Source organism: Phyllobates terribilis, unplaced genomic scaffold (assembly GCF_046119375.1).
Source record: "Phyllobates terribilis strain yellow unplaced genomic scaffold, ASM4611937v1 Scaffold_8__6_contigs__length_399053987, whole genome shotgun sequence".
Classification (NCBI taxonomy): Eukaryota; Metazoa; Chordata; class Amphibia; order Anura; family Dendrobatidae; genus Phyllobates; species Phyllobates terribilis.
This window is the reverse complement of record NW_027362768.1, coordinates 20,289,740-20,307,635: the sequence shown is the minus strand read 5'-3', so window position 1 is coordinate 20,307,635 and position 17,896 is coordinate 20,289,740. Positions and strand designations below refer to the sequence as shown.

General features: G+C 45.3%; 1 protein-coding gene across 2 annotated transcripts in view; it reads right to left on the bottom strand.

Moving 5' to 3' along the window:
* Nucleotides 1-3,303: 3,303 nt before the first annotated feature.
* Nucleotides 3,304-17,896, bottom strand: part of OLFM3 (olfactomedin 3) — a 410,172-nt gene continuing 395,579 nt past the window's right edge. For both annotated transcript variants that reach the window (XM_073642855.1, XM_073642854.1), the window contains exons 5-6: nucleotides 5,289-5,395; nucleotides 3,304-5,021 (exon numbers count right to left, since the gene is read on the bottom strand). In XM_073642855.1, the coding sequence (XP_073498956.1) occupies nucleotides 4,344-5,021; nucleotides 5,289-5,395 (785 nt within the window). In that variant the 3' untranslated portion in view covers nucleotides 3,304-4,343. The remainder of the gene's footprint in view (nucleotides 5,022-5,288; nucleotides 5,396-17,896) is intronic.

Below are 17,896 nucleotides of genomic sequence, written 5' to 3'. Positions count from 1 at the left end.
TCCAATGAACTCGGCTCACCTCATGCACGTCACTGACAGCGTGGGAAAATTCTCACGCTGAAGTGCTGAGTGCAGGAGAATACTCCCACGCTGTCAGTGATGTGCATGAGGTGAGCTCATGTCCAATGAACTCAGCTCACCTCCTGCACGTCACTGACAGCGTGGGAAAATTCTCCTGCAATCAGCGCTTCAGCGTGAGAATTTTCCCACGCTGTCAGTGACGTGCATGAGGTGAGCCGAGTTCATTGGACATGAACTCGGCTCATCTGGATGTCGTCACAGAGAGACGCTGAGCAGCGCAAGCAAGCCTGCGCTTCTCAGTGTCTGCGGGATGACAGGCTGGATGGCAGCGTTCTGCTGCGGTCCAGCCTGTCATCTCGATGTAGCAGAGCTGAAGCTGTCGTGGGAACCATGGAAAGGTAAGGATGAGGTTGCTTTATTATTTTTCTTTTATTGCAGGAGATCGTTGGCTTCAGCTGGAATGGGCGTGATGGTAAGTATGGTTTAATTTAGAACAATAAAGGATTGTGTCTTTATTTCAATTAAAGGACTTTATTCTGGGTGTTTGTGTTTTTTTTAACTTTGACTATGGGGTTAGTAATGGGGGTGTCTTATAGACGCCTCTCCATTACTAACCTGGGCTTGATGTCAGCTGGCATTATAAGCTGACATCAACCCCAACCCTATTACCCCCTGCCACCGCACCAGGGCAGCGTGGAAGAGCGAGGCTAAGTGCCAGAATTGGCGCATCCTATGAATGCGCCATTTCTGGGGCGGCTGACGGCTGGTGTTTCTAGCCTGGGAGGGGGCCAATATTCATGGCTCCCTTCCTGGGCTATTAATATCAGCCCCCAGCTGTCTGCCTAGCCTTTGCTAGCTATTAAATTAGGGGGGACCCCACGTCATTTTTTTTGGGGGGTCCCCCAATTTAATAGCTAGTAAAGGCTATGTATTCAGCTGGAGGCTGATATTAGTAGCCTGGGAAGCTCCGTGGGTATTACCCCCTTCCCAGGCTTCAAACATCTGCCCCAGCCGTCTGCTTAACCTCCGCTAGAGCCTAAAATTAAGGGGAACCCCACGCCAAATTTTTTAATAATAAATCCTTTATTTTAATACTAAATGACAAGTACAGTAACCAACACTATCACTGTACTTCATATATATGTGACTGACATGTTTCTATCTATCTAATCTATGTGTGATGCTCTATCTTTCTGTTCTAAATTGTCGGGTACCGCTGCTGAATTGCCGGCCGGCTTTTTTAAAGAGACAGTGCATGAAAACACTATTATTTTTTTAAATAAATCCTTTACACTAAATGACAAGTACAGTAAGCAACACTATCACTGTACTTATTATATATGTGACTGACATGTTTCTATCTATCTAATCTATGTGTGAAGCTCTATTCTTTCTGTTCTAAATTGTCGGGTACCGCTGCTGAATTGCCGGCCGGCTTTTTTAAAGAGACGGTGCATGAAAACACTAATATTTTTTTTAATAAATCCTTTACACTAAATGACAAGTGCAGTAACCAACACTGTCACTGTGCTTCTTATATGTGTGACTGACATGTTTCTATCTATCTAATCTATGTGTGATGCTCTATTCCTTCTTGTCTAAATTGTCGGGTACCGGTGTATGCCGCTGCTGAATTTGCCGGCCGGCTTTTTTAAAGAGAGTGTCTTCTGAGCAGTTTGTCAGCTTTTGGACACCTTTGCAGGTGTTTTCTATGTGTTTCTATGTGTTTTTGTTTGCCTGCCATTGGTTTTAACGGTGTTCGACGGTGTTCTAAGGTGTTCGACGAACAGTTCGACGAACAGTTCCTCGAACATCCCGGTGTTCGACGAACCGAACCGAACCCGAACACTACAGGGGTGGCTCAACACTATTTGTTAGTCTCCTTAGGGGACCTGAACCTGCAATCATCTGACTGCTTGCACTATACATAGTAATGCATCAGCACTGCTGACAAAAATCACCACTGAAATTCTCCATCTCAAATGCGGAGGTCTTCAGCAGGCCCCCAGCTGTCATGGCAACCCATTGGCGCCCCGCAATCAAGTCATGGGCACCGATGGGCGCGTGGAATGATGCGCCCTCCTCCCAGCGCATGCTGCTGTCAGAGATTTACAGAAGCATTTAATATGTTAATAGCTGCGGGCCGAGCCCCGCTCCAAAGGAGGCTGTTAGATAATGCCTTATTAAATCAGTCATCATCAGCTGGAAAAGTTGTGTGCGAGCCCACATCAAAGTCAGGGACATGACATATGACGTAAATGTACGTCATATGTCGTGAAGGGGTTAAGAAGGGCTTAGGCATATCATATGGTACCAAATAGACAAATTCCATATAAAATATGCGGAGTTGGTGACTGGATACATACAATAGAGCCAAGCAGAGAATAATTACCAAAAGAAATTAAAAGAATACAAATACATGTTTACAAATAGAGACAAACACGAGGATCACATTTGTACACATACACTAAAACACTTTAAGTAGGGAACATACAGAAAAAAGTTGTGGCCTCCATTGACTATCTCTATAAAAAAAATAGAATGGAAATTTCTCCATAGATCACATCCACTTTTTAGGTCTTTAAAACCTGATGTTTTTTCTTGTCAGTGGTATCTCTTTTGTAGTCAGCAAATTAATATCGCAAACTGGTTACTTGCTCATAGGTTCAACACATTAATAGAGTCTGTGTGATTAATAGACCAAATAATTGTCCATCGTTATGACTTATTAGTAGAGGCTGCTCCAGGGTTTAATAATTACAGATAATTAGACCTGCCAGCTAGCTATTCAGTGATATGATAAAGGAGTAATGGGACGACTCAGCTGATTAACCCTTTTATATCTCTCATGGTGATAATTATTATCTTACAAGATTGAAATTAAATCATCATTTCAGTGGCTGACACATTCTTACTGACACCCTTCACATATAAACTGCTGTGGTGCGTAAAACCCTGGACTTTCCACATTATCAACCAACTAGTTTATTTCTATATGTACAGTATACATTACATATGTACAGTATGTATTCATAGGAATGATATTAGCCATCAACTTATTGGTAGACGAAAAAAAAATTTGGATTAATAGTTGACTTGTATTCTTGTCATTATTCATATGTTTTAGGCTTTACCTAACTTACAACAACCCAGACTTGAAATATTTAAAACTATATATTATATAGACTTGTAAAGTTGATGTGCAATCTATTAAAATTTATCAAATATAAAGATTTCATAAAATATACTACCTACCATAAAGAATTCTAGCTCAAATTAACAGATTTTTCAGACATTTTATTTCAGTATCCATTACTTATTGTTAGTTAGTCTAACAAAATAGTTTAGATGTTAGGGGAGACATAATACAGTAGATGCTCAGGTTTCCATCTTACATCTCGGCATAAAGAAGAAGTCTACAGTAATACTATTAGACATGGAGGTTGATATTTTAGTGGCTTAATAATGGCTAAAATTGATATGCAATATGTTTAGAATCTTGTGGTAAACAGATGCTGCACTTTGATAAATTCTACAAATATTAGCTTACCGTTCTACTTTAAAGTGCTTGCCTTCTACTCAGACAACCCCTTCTTAATACCATAACCCCCTTTGTAAAATAAAAACAGCAGGTACTCCCGAGGCTTGCATGACATTGTTATGGCAGCCAATAAGTGGTCGCTATTGGGCTGCAGTGCTCACAACAACCTGGACAACCGAAGTTCATCTGAAGGAAGTGAAAGCGCAGCAGCTCCATAGAGGCCACTGATTGGCTACAGAGCTCACATAGCAAAACAATGTCATGTGAGCCTGGTGCAGACATTGCTGAAACAGCTCTGGTATGGGAGGTATGTGTAAGGTGTTTTTAATTTACAAGGGGGAATATATTTAAGATGGAGTTGTCCTAGTAGTGGACAACCTCTTTAAGGACTGTGAGTACAACTGGATTATGTAAGTAATCTACTTAATATACAGATTTATCAGCTGTATTTTTCAATGTGGATCACTTGTTTGATGCTTTTTAAGTGAAGGCCAATTCCTTCTCTTTTAGTTTGTAATCTGTCTTATATCACTGTGATTGATGTGTCTTGTAAATAAGCTTTCTGTAAATGTCAGACTGTCATGGATATGGAAGGTCTCCCAGGCACTACAGTATGCTGGCAAAACATTTAATCACAAAGCATACAAGAAAGAAATAACTGACAAAGAAAAAAAAGGGTATGAAAAGAAAAGTAGACTCTGTCGACCAGTAGGAAACATTAAGAAAGTAAGCAAGTCAAGAAAATGAGCAACAGATCATTGAAAGATGAGCACGGGGCAATTCACACATCACCATCTGTCTTAATGATGTGAAAAAGTGTGACATTGAAGAGCACCTGGTGTCCATTGTTCCAGGCATAGAGAGCACGGTCCCGAGCATTGTAATCCAGCATGGATATATGAAAATACTGATTGTGAAAGGGGATGTCTATGTACTCATATGAAGAGGACTTGGTTGAGTATGAGAAGTAGACCTTGGCACCAGTAAGATGGTTGTTGGTGACATACAATGTGCCACAAATCATGAAGGATTCTCCAGCACTCCTTTTGGGATATCCTGTACTCCAGCTCTTAACAACTTCTAATGTGTCTTGTCGAAGTTGGCTTATGACAATATTTCCAGCATTCTGGTTAGTAGCATAAACAGCCCACAACCCAAACTCATCAGCCATCAAGTCGATGTCAGAATAGCCACCCCAAGTGTAAGGATAGACATTGTTGAAACCGGCGTTGTCCAAGCTACGCTGGGCCAGGACTTTCCCTGTATCGAAGCTGTACTTGATGATTATGTTGCTCTGATACTTGTTGAAGAAAAGTGAACCATTGTAAACCAGGTGACTAGTGCCAGCCCACTTAACTGGCAAGGTGTAAGTCCTGGATTCAGCTCCTGTGACAAAATCTGCCAGTGATTTGTACTCCCGAACTATTTTACTTGTGGTGAAACCTTCCATATACCAGACCTACAGAGAAAATAGATACAATTTTAATTAACTCAAAACTTCTGTTTTATCTTTCATTTACATATGGATGAACACATAAAACATGATTAATAAAGTGTAAATAATTAAAAACGGTTGAATGCTTTCTCTTTGTTATTTAGTTCAGTGATCCTACATCATATAAGCCATGTAATGGAGTGGAGAAATATGTGATCATTATTATAATACCTCAAAGTATACTTTATCTACTCTTTAAAGCATTTTTGTTGTTTATTAACTGGTACTTACACGATTATTTTTCTCAGATGCCACAGGATCCGTCATCCAAGCTCCAAATCGTGGCCCAGATGCCTTCACAGTAACAGGTCCAGTAATCTTCATGAGCTTTCCACATGCTAGAACAAAAAAAGATATTCATGAATACATGATGTGTGAAAGACTTGAAATTATTTTCTTAGGAAATCTATTTTCTTATAGGTGTATTCTCAAGTTGCCTCTTCAGCAGCTCGGAGCAATGCAATCTCCTTAGGGTCCTTTCACATTGGGTTCAGGCACCTGTTCATTGGCACCATCGGGACTTACAACTGAACCCACCGAAAAACAGGATTCAGACGTATGCACCGACGAGGCCATAGACTATAATGATGCCGGCAGAGCACCCTTGACCAACCCCAGAAAAACAACACCGTAGCATTATCCCTCCTCTACTAAACATTACAGTTGGCACATTGCAGTCAAGCAGGTAACGTTCTACTTGCATTTGACAAACACAGATTTGGGACTGCCAACTAGGGAAGCGTGAACCGTTATTAATACCAGGAGTTTTCGACTTTATTGAATCAGCAGAGGACTGGCGCCTTTTATGCACTAGGCTCCTCTGCCCTCGGCGACCCTGCTCTATAAATCCATATGGTCTGCCACTTAGTGGCTGTGTTGTTGTTGTTCTTAAATGCTTCCACTTTACAATGATGAAGTGACCGCGGGCAAGGCCGCGCATTGGTATCTATGATCTGGCCCAGCAAGATCCCCACACACAGACTCTATCTTGATAACCGTATCTTTACTCGTATACATTTTTAACACAGCAAAGAAAAACAATAAATGACAACCGTAAATATGCACAGTAATAACGTGTACTTATAAGCTGACCCTCACTGTCCTTACTCACACGTTACCAGTCCTTTACTCCAGAAGGATGTGTCCCCCGTCGCAGGTCTGTCTGTCTTTGCAGGAGGGCGTCCCAGCCGGAAAAAAAACAGGAACAGCAGAATTCGCGGAAAGAAAGGAAGGGATACTTCGGCCTCTTGCCAGAGGTCCCGCTTACAGTCTCTCTGATCTGGATAGAAGCTCTGGTGGGTCCCCTTATGTAGTCCACACTCCAGTAGCAGGGAGTGTAAAAGCTGAATCCTTCAGCAGTGCAGGAGCTGGGGAAGGCTCCGAGGATATGGTGTCAGATAGAAGAAATCACATTGAGAGTCTCTCCTGCGCCACACACGAGGGCCTGCACACCGTCCTGGCTCTTTTCACAGACCACAGCAGACTCTTTGCGCGCTTTTTCCTGCTTCCCACTTTGGTTACGTGACTCTCTAGGGCGGGACACAGGAGGCTCAGTCTTTTTCTCTGTCATCACACCCTGCGCAGGTCCAACCTCTGGCCACAAGGTGGCAACATCATCCTGTGTAATCACTTCTGTAACAGGCTCTATATCAATTATCACAGAACAGCCAGAGCCGGCCAGCTCACTACACGCCCCCCCACTCAAAGGTTGGCAGTCCCTGCCAACGACCGGCTCCAGGGCGGCGATGGCTGTGGATGTGACAGGGGGCGGCTGGGAAGAGGGCCACACATATTGGTCTCTGTAGGACTGTCCTGGAGGTACCCCTGCAGTGGTCCTCGTTGTCCGCCTAACGGGTTGGATCCCCTCTCTCCTATCAGTCACCCCACTCTCTTTCCCAGTCGACATGTCAGTAGAGGAGGTAATCGGTTCAAGTGCGTCAGTCGGACGGACAGGGGTAGGCATGCATTCAGTCTCTACATCCCCGGGGTCAGTGTCTCCAACAGTATTAGTGATATCCATCTCTCTAGGTATCACAGTAGGGGAGTCAGGCTGGGAATGACAGGGGCGCAACATATTACGGTGCAAAGTTTGGATGCTGCCGCTGTCTTCGCCCTGCACTCGATAGACGGGGCCACTTACTATCCAATTACTCAATAGACTTCGGTCTCCCACTTGGGCCAGAGTTTCCCTTGCGGCTTCTTTATTCGGACTAGGACCAGTTGACCTACATTCAGTGGGTCTTCTTGTACCGGAAGTGGGTCAGCGTGCACTTGATCCTGAATTTGTCGGCCTACTAGCCGGTAGACAGTCTCCATTCTCTGGCGGTGTGTTTGTAGCCAGGAAGGATAGGTACCACAGGTATCTTCTTCGGAGCTAGACAGTTGCAACTCATGGATGTCTTTGCCTGGACGGCCAAAGAGAAGGGTGTATGGGGAGTATCCGGTGACGGAATGGACCTGATTATTATAGGCCCACAGCAGTTCCGGGAGGAATCGAGGCCAGTCGGGCTTTTTGTCTTCAGCCAAAGTCCGGATCAGTTGTAAGAGGGTCCGGTTAAAGCGTTCACATGCGCCATTCCCTTGTGGATGGTAAGGGGTGGTCCTGGACTTCTTGATTCCATACATCCGTTGGAGTTCTTCAATGACTTGCCCTTCGAAACAAGCCCCCTGATCAGAGTGTAGCCGCTCCGGACACCCGTAGACCCGAATGAATTGCTGACAGATAGCCTGTGCAGCTGATTCAGCAGTCTGATCCTTGGTAGCAACAGCGACAGCGAATTTCGTGAAGTGGTCCACCATCACCAGACAGTACTGGTAGCCACTATTCGCCGTTCCGATCAACAGATAGTCCACCATCAACAGCTCGAGGGGCCTCGACGTCTTAATAGTCTGGACGGGGGCACGCTGCTCCGCGGACTTGTGGAATTCACAGGTACGGCATGCTTGACAGACGTTTTCAACCAACTTAGGGAGCCCCGGACAAAAAATGAACTGCTGGGTCCACCGGAGGGTCTTGTCTATGCCGAAGTGGCCGTTCCTCCTGTGAGCTTCGCCCACCATCTCATGGGCCAACTGCACCGGGACGACAATCTGCAAACACTCCTCCAGCATATGGGATAAAAGGGCCCTGTGACACAGGACTCCATCTTTCACAATCAGCCGATCCCACTGGGCAAGCAGAGCCAAGGCTCCGGTCGATAGTCGGGCTCTCACTTCGGAGGGCGGTTTCTCTTGTTTATTCACATACTGTTTCAGTAAGACGTGCTCGGTATCTCGATCTTGAAGCTTGGCCCATTCTTGCTGGGACAGGGGAGATCCCACTACGGCTTCAATCCCTCCTACCGCATACTGGCGGCTATCTTCTATTTGCTTTGCGAGCCGGGCAAAGTCAGGCATCTCATCTTCCTCCAACTCTTCATCCCGGTCCCCCACTGGCGGGGATGATGTCACTCTAGACAGGCTGTCAGCATTCTGATTCTCGTTCCCCGCTCTGTATTTAATTTTGTACTGGAATCTAGAGAGCCTGGCCATCCAGCGCTGTTCCATTGCCCCTAGTTTGGCATTCTCTAGGTGGGCAAGAGGATTGTTGTCCGTCATGACCAGCACCTCCGCTCCTGTCAGATAGCCAGCAAATTTCTCCGTCATAGCCCAAGTCAGAGCCAAGAGTTCCAAGCGGAAGGAGCTGTAGTTGACGGGATTCTTTTCGGTGTCACGGAGAGACCTACTGGCATAGGCTATCACGCGTTCTTTATTATCTTGAACTTGAGAGAGGACCGCCCCTAGACCTTGAAGGCTGGCGTCGGTGTGCAACTGAAACGGTAATGTGTAGTCTGCATATGCCAGAACAGGGGGTGACGTTAGAGCAGTCTTAAGTGCCTGAAAGGATTTTTCTCGGTCAGGCCCCCAACTGATGTGTCGTCCTCTGGGGCTGTTCGCGGTCCCTCGGAGAACCTCATGCAGTGGTTCAGCAAGCCAAGCAAAGTCCTTGACAAACCGACGGTAGTAGCCTGCTAGCCCCAGAAAAGCCCGGACTTCTTTGACGGTAGTTGGCTGTGGCCACTCTTGAACGGCTGCTATCTTTTCCAGAGAGGGCTGGACGCCTTCGGCCGAGATCCGGTGACCCAAGTAGTCGATTTCCTGCTGGAACAGATGGCACTTGCTGGGCTTCAACTTCAAGCCATGTCGCCTCAAGCGCTGGAACACTTGGCCAAGCTTGTGAAGATGATCTTCAAAGGTGGCGGAGTATACCACGATGTCGTCAAGGTATATCAGCGTAAACTCAAAGTTGAAGTCCCCCAGACAGCGTTGCATTAGTCTCTGAAAGGTCCCCGGTGCGTTATTCAAGCCGAACGGCATCCGGTCGAACTCATACAGGCCCATGGGAAGGATGAAGGCGGTCTTTTCCCTGTCCTTCTCACTCATTGGAACCTGCCAATATCCACTGGCCAGGTCTAGGGACGAAAAATATTTGGCCTTCTTCAGGGCGGTCAGTGACTCTTCGATCCGAGGAAGTGGATATGAGTCCCGGATAGTGCAAGCGTTCAGCCTACGGTAGTCCACGCAAAACCTTAGGGAACCATCTTTCTTTTTGACTATCACCACGGGTGCAGCCCACGGGCTCTGGCTTTCACGTACCACTCCGGCATGTAGCATAGATTCTAACAGGCTTTTCACCTCCTGGTATTGCTGAGGTGGTATCTGCCGGTACCTCTCGCGGATAGGGGGGGTATCTCGTGCTGGATACTGGTGGTACACCCAAAGTCTGTGTCATGCTTTGCAAAGGAGTCTTGGTGTTCCCGCAGGAGTTCCTCCACTTGAGACACTTCTTGTTTGGTGTACTGAGACGTGTCTAGCTGCACTTTTTCCCGTAGTTTTCGCCCAATGTCTTCATCGTCTACTTGAGCGTTTATGGCTGAGACGGTTACCGTCCAGTCGCCTTCTGTAGACGGGGTGAATTCTAGGGGCCCAATGGGATTCACTTCCGTGGGCAGAGCATATACCCGGGCAAGTTGAGTGCCGGCTTCAAGGGCTAGGCCTACGTCTGCGGTGTTGTTTAGCCTGACAGGGACTCTCCCGTTCCTCACGACGGCTAGAGTGCGAGCAACTAGTGGGTTTAGCTTACCCCCACTTGGGGTCCTCGGCTCGATCAACACTTCAACCCCCTCAAGTTGTCGGTGGGTGTTAAGGGGTAAGGAAATGACTGTCTCTTTTTCAGCGGGCAAAGTAATCCGGGTACAGCGTGGCACCGTAATGGCGGCTAGGGGTAGTTGTTCCTCTGCCATCTGTTGAAGTCCAACGGTCCGGATTACGCGCTGGAACGCCAGACGAGTCGGCTTATGTTTGGTGACTTTCTGCCAGTATTTGGGTCCTTTTCTTGTCAACAGCATAAGATCCAGGTCCTTCAAGATGTTCATTCCAACTATCACTGGGGTCTCGGAGCCGAAACCTTCCTTGACGATGACGATCCTTCATTTTCCTAAGTCCTGTCCGCAAGCCTTTGTGTCCATCCAAGCAACTCCGTTCACGGGAATGGGTAGATTATTAGCCGCAATAATCTTAATGGAGGTGTCTGGGTCACGAGCAGTTCTTGGTTTGAGGTAATTTTCGGAAAACTGTTCAGAGATCGTGGTCACTTGTGACCCGGTGTCCATCAGTCCCTGTACGGCAATTCCTTCCAGGACAACTTCAAGTGTCGGGCTATTCAAGGCAAGAGCACTCCGCCATCGGCTCTATTTTTCCACACCCCTCTCCTTGGCCTCCCCTGCTGCGCGAGCCTCAGCTGCAGGGGTGTCTAGTTTAACGGCGGCCATTGTGGTGAGGCCCGGCGTGGTAGCTCTGCTTGTGGATATGGCTGGGGTTCCATTCGCTGGTCTGATCGAAATTCCCTTCGCTGGGGTGACTGAGGGTTTGTTAGTTGGTGCGACGGAGGTTGTTGCGGAGGGAAGTGTTGAGGACAATGATTTGCCCTATGGCGAGGATCACCGCATGACCAACACTGTCTCACGGGACGACTAGGCTGTCTTCGCTGGTCGGTCTAATGTTAACTGTAATATCTGTCTCTGTAAGTCTGCTACCATCTGTTTCAGGTCTTCCGTGTCACTGTTCGGATTTTTAATGTCAGATATGGATCTGCACGCAGCACCTTGAGTCCCCACATCCATGACGGGTCCCCATGAACGTTCTATGGCTTCCTGTTTGACTTCAGCAAAAGAAAGAGCCGGCATCATCCGGATCAAGTCCTGTAACGTGCGGTTAAGATACTGGTCTCTCAGTCCTATTACAAATTGGTCTCTCAGTACCAGGTCACGAGAAGCCATACCAGCTAGTTGCTCCCCTTTTCCACAGGTTTGTTCAAGGAGTACCTGAAGGGCGTTCGCATATTGGGGAATATCCTCCCATTCAAGCTGCGTCCGTCTAAAGAACATGTGTCGCAGTGTTCCCTGGTATGTGGTCGGCCCATAGGTGTTCTCCAGCACCCGCACCAAATCATCTACTGTACGCTGGCCCCTGACCATCTCCAGTCTGACTGTCGTCCATGCCTCCCCCTCTAGCGTCAGTACCGCCATTTCTGCCAAGGTCTTAGGGTCAATATTATACATTTCCCCCAGTATCCGGACTTGTTCCGCCCACTCTGGTACAGGGTAGTTTCGTCCGCCAAAATTTCCTGACCTGATTCACAATAGACACCGGCGGGGCTTTCTGACTGTACACATGGCCTGGGTGGGAATCCTGTTGGTCACAGATCCTGCCGACTACGCCAGATGAAGTGACCGTGGGCAAGGCCGCGCATTGGTATCTATGATCTGGCCCAGCAAGATCCCCACACACAGACTCTATCTTGATAACCGTATCTTTACTCGTATACATTTTTAGCAAAGAAAAACAATAAATGACAACCGTAAATATGCACAGTAATAACGTGTACTTATAAGCTAACCCTCACTGTCCCTACTCACACGTTACCAGTCCTTTACTCCAGAAGGATGTGTCCCCCGTCGCAGGCCTGTCTGTCTTTGCAGGAGGGCGTCCGAGCCGGAAAAAAAACAGGAACAGCAGAATTCGCGGAAAGAAAGGAAGGGATACTTCGGCCTCTCGCCAGAGGTCCCGCTTACAGTCTCTCTGATCCGGATAGAAGCTCTGGTGAGTCCCCTTATGTAGTCCACACTCCAGTAGCAGGGAGTGTAAAAGCTGAATCCTTCAGCAGTGCAGGAGCTGGGGAAGGCTCCGAGGATATGGTGTCAGATAGAAGAAATCACATTGAGAGTCACTCCTGCGCCACACACGAGGGCCTGCACACCGTCCTGGCTCTTTTCACAGACCACAGCAGACTCTTCGCGCGCTTTTTCCTGCTTCCCACTTTGGTCACGTGACTCTCTAGGGCGGGACACAGGAGGCTCAGTCTTTTTCTCTGTCATCACACCCTGCGCAGGTGCAACCTCTGGCCACAAGGTGGCAACATCATCCTTTGTAATCACTTCTGTAACAGGCTCTATATCAATTATCACAGGACAGCCAGAGCCGGCCAGCTCACTACAATAATACCACTCATAATTGATCATAAAATATTTATTTGGCAAGAAATGTCATGATTTTACTTGATACAACATTGGTATCTTATTTCTGTACCATGCTCGTATTCAGTAATCTCCATTCTATCACAAATGTTTATGATGGCAGACCCAATGATTGAGAGGGGGGATTTTATCCACCTGTGGCAATGGGACTGAATGATAATAGATAAATCAAGGATTAAGAGTTGTGTCCCAATACTATTGTTTATGTAGTATATGTCTACATTTAAATTTTTGGCACGGATCCTTTTTGAACATTATATTTAGCAGTATAATAAAAAGAAAACGAAAAAAAACCTGTGCAGCAGGGTTTACATCCATGTTATTTATATATTGTTTTCATGATTGTGTTTTTTGTCATTTTTTATTGTGTATTTCTCTCTGCTGATTTTAAACACAAAGCATGCTGAAATTAAAATTAATGCCAAAACTAATGTGGTTATCAGTGCGCCTTCTGAATAAGAATACAGACATTTGCATTCACTAATATTTGTGGCTGGCAATAAAATAACTCATCAGCAAAACCACCCTGAAGATGTCCCGCATCAACATGACCTTACATACATGGCAGCTATGAAATCACCACCGCAGGCATCAAGTCAAACAAGGCATTGCTTATTGGTTGTCCTTTTCCCCACACGCCACCAGTAATAGAGAATAATTAGCGTAAATAATACTGATTATCTGAGAGGCTGCTTGGATTTCTAGCAGAGACTCCCCACAATTCTCTGTGAACACGCAGGCAGGTTGAGCGCAGCAGCACAATACTTTAATGATTAAATTGCAACTTATTATTTTTTTTACACCTAATCAGATCTGAGTTTCTTAGCAAAGTTATACCCATAACATCTTTCTTTTATAAAGTGCATTCCTACCTTTTGTAAAAACAACACATACCGTATTTAGAAAATATATGCCTTTCAAATAATCACTTCTAACCATTAAATACTTACTCTCCTGCTGTGTACGGAAATTAAGCAGGCATGTCTATTTTATTACAGCAGGAGTCCCATTTCTTCTGTATCTTTAGCATACTTGCCAAAGTTTTAATGCAATTTCATAGGAGAGCAATCATGACTGTTCAATAGAAGCAATAAATGAACAGTTTAACCATGTTTTCTTTAGATTTCCTGATGCTAAATGCAAATAAATTAAATAACTTGACAGCTGAAAGTGTCCTCTCTGTAGAGTTTAAAATGGGTTCAGTGATAATAATGCCATTAAATTCTTATTTTCTGAAAAGTTATCATGATAAATGTACTTTTTGTTCCAGAACAGACAACCTCTGCTGCATAGTTCTAAGACAGCAGCAGAGGTTGTCACAGATTGCACCACTCACAGTGTTATATGAATGCTGTGATTGACAGCTCCGCCACCCTATGGAATCGAGGGCTTGCTTAGCTGTCAGGATTGTGAGTGACAGCTCTACCACCCAATCTGAGGCAGAGGTGTGGGTATTGCTAGTGACAGCTCAGCCATCCTATCTGGCTGGGTCTGTAGGATCTCCTCCACGTGTCATCTATTCTGGGTGATTGCAGGGCTATTTAGCACTCTGATAATTGTCAGACCATTGCCAATTGTAGCTTTGCTCAAATAGTGTGGGTGTTTGCTCTGTGCACGGAGTTGTATTCTGATCTCCCTTGTTGACCTTGGAACTACCTTTGACCATCAGTTTGACTTACTCCATTGTCTTGATCTGCTACCTTCCTGATACTCTTGACCTCGGACTGTTACCTGACAATGCTTTTGTCTTTTCACGTTGTCTATTACGAGCCGTCTTGGTACGAACCCCAGACCTCTTGACTATCCTGCCTCTTGGTAAGTTTGTGAGTAATGACTAGCATCACATTAAGTAGTGACTAGCGTCACATTACAATTGGCCCAAATACTTTTTTTTTCTTTCTCCCTCCAGTATGGAACCAATTAGCACACTTTGTGATCAAGTGACAAATCTGACCCGGATGGTTCAGGATCTGGCCAGGGAGCAGCAGAAATTAGAATCAACAAAGTCTCAGCTGCAGGATAAGTTTTCCAACTCGATGGGTGCTACTCAGAACCCACCACTGTTGGCAGTAGCTATGACAGCTGTACCTTCTGATGTACAATTGGTCTCTCCCAAACCAGTAGTTGCTTGTCTCTGATAAACTTTCAGGGGAGAAAGATCATTTCATTGTGTTCAGGGAGAGCTGTAGGTTACTTTTTAACCTGTGACCCCGGTCTTCAGGAGATGAGTCCCAGTGGGTGGGAATAATTATGTCACTACGGCAAGAAGGACCTCAGACTGGGGCATTCTCTTTGTCCCCACAAGCCCCAGAAAGGTCTCGGCTAACGCCTTTATTGATGCGTTAGGGATAATCTATGATACACCTTACAGGATCCAGTTTGAGGAGGCAAAGATTACGCCTCTGACATAGGGGGGCTGCACCACATCTCCTGCCCTCTCAGATACTCTCAAGGATGCTCTGGATCTCCATACTCCATCTTGTTCCTCAGAGGAGACCATGACCCAGGTGATTCGGTTGGCAGAATTTAGGAAAGGCCGATGAGCATCAGGGGGGTTCGGTCATTCCCCCCGAATTGATCCACTTATCTGAGGCGGAACCAATGGAAGTTTGAGCTGCCAGCTCTCAGGTTAGCGCAATCTTGGACTCTTTTACTGTGGACACACCGGGCATTTTCTTCACAACTGCACAATACGCCCTCAAATAAGAAAGCCGGGGGGAAACGCCTAAGTCTAGGTGATTGTCGAGGACGTCACCCAGACCTCCAGGTACCTTTTTACTTTTTTTAAAAAGTGCTTTTAAATGTGAAATTATGTTTCCAGAACCTGTGGTTATCCACATTTGCTTTCATTGATTGTGGTTATTCAGCCAACTTCATTGATTCAGGACTGGTTCTTAAATTAAGATTAGGGACAGTTAAATTAAAGAGACTCCTTCAAATTGTCACCATTGACAGGACATTGTTACTCCAGAATGTGTTCTCGTAAAAAGAAGCAGAGATACTACCTACCCATTGTCCATATGATTGTGCTATTAATCTTATCCCTAATGCCAAATTACCTAAAGCTCGCCTCTATAATTTATCGGGTTCTGAACGTACCGCCACAAAAGAATATGTAAATGAACTTTTACGGAAGGGACATAGCCGTCCTTCCTCCTCAACTGTAGCTGCTGGGATTTCTTTGTTAAAAAGTAACATACATAGTAACATAGTAACATAGTTGAAGGAAGACTAAGTCCATCTAGTTCAACCCATAGCCTAACATGTTGATCCAGAGGAAGGCAAAAAAAAACCATGTGGCAAACACTAAGCTCCACATTAGGGGAAAAAAATCCTTCCTGACTCCACATACGGCAATCAGACTAGTTCCCTGGATCAACGCCCTATTAAGGAATCTAGTGTATATAACCTGTAATATTAAACTTTTCAAGAAAGGCATCCAGGCCCTTCTTAAATTTTAGTAGTGAATGTGGCAGAGAGTGTGGCATCATGTGGCAGAGAGTTCCATAGTCTCACTGCTCTTACATAAAGAATCCGTGTCTGTGATTATAATTAAACCTTCTTTTCTCCAGACGTAGAAGATTCCCAATTGCCCCCTTCGTTTTTCCAAACTAAATAACCCCAAGTGTAATTACCTGTCTTGGTATTGCAGACCCCCTAGTCCTCTAATAACCTTGGCTGCTCTTCTCTGCACCCGCTCTAGTTCAGCTATGTCTATCTTTACACCGGAGACCTGAACTGTACACAGTATTCTAAGGCTATGTGCCCACGATGCAGAAATGCTCCGGATTTTTTCCTGAGCGTTTCTGCATCTCCCTGGCAGAAAAACGCATGCGGATTGTACATGCGTTTTTCCTGCCAGGGACATGCGGATGTGAAGCGTTCTTCACATGCATTTCCGCATGCGGGTTGACAAGCGCTTTCCAAGCGATTTTAGCATCACTTGGAAAGTGCTTGACAATCTGGTCACACTATATAAATCCATGCAAACGACATGGATTTATATAGTGTGACCTTAAAGAATGGCAACAAATAAAAAAATAAATCTATACTTACCTTCTGAGGCCCTCGTTGTCTTAATTCGCTTCGTCCTGGCTTGCCGGCAGCTCACAGTACACTACACTGAAGGACCTGCCGTCACATGACTATGACGTCAGCGCAGGTCCTTCAGTCCACCGCGATCAGCCGGCAAGCGAAGACAAGCGCATCGAGGGCCATCAGAAGGTAAATATAATATTTATTTTTTATTTTATTCTTTTTTTTTTACAGGTTCTATGGTACTCAGGTCTGGAGGAGAGTCTCCTGTCCTCCTGACCCGGGTACCATCCGCACATTGAAATGCTTGGATTCCGCATGTACAGATCCAGTGATGCGGATGACATGCGGTCCAATGCAAGTCAATGGCGGCGAAAACGCAGCGCTTCCGCAAAATAATTGGCAGTGCTGCGTTTTTTTCCGCAATGATAACAAGCAGCGGAAATTTCCGCAGCATGTGCATAGCACATGCGGATTATCATTGGGGAACAAGGCAGGCCTTTTAGCATGCATTTTTTAAGCGTTTTTGCCTCTGCGGAAACGCTTAAAAATGCATCGTGGGCACATAGCCTAAGTGTGGTCGCACTAGTGACTTGTATAGAGGTAAAATTATGTTCTCCTCATGAGCATCTATGCCTCTTTTAATGAATCCCATTATTTTATTTGCCTTTGCAGCAGCGGCCTGACACTGGCCCCCAAACGTGAGCTTGTCGTCCACCAATACACCCAGGTCTTTTTCAGTGACAGTTTTGCCCAGTGTTTTACAAGATGGGGGTCTCTGTCATTGCCTCAATTTCCATGAATTAAGCAAAATTACTGTTAAGAATACTTACCCACTTCCACTCATCCCCAACCTACATAATCAGCTTACTGGGTTACTGGGGCTAAATGGTTTTCTAAACTTTATCTTAGAGGGACTTATAATTTGATATGCACCCGGAAGGGTGATTAGTGGAAAACAGCATTTTTAACATCTGAGGGTCTATTTTAAAATCTTGTCATGCCTTTTGGGTTAACCAATGCACCAGCAGTCTTTCATAACTTTATGAATGACATAGTTTCTGATATTATTGGAAGGTTTATTGTGGTTTACCTTGATAACATTCTAATATTTTTTGCCTGATCAATATTCACACTATGAACATGTCCATTTTGTCTCACAAAACCTCAGGTAAAATTATTTGTTTGTTAAATTGGAGAAATGTACTTTTTATGTTCAATAAATATTTT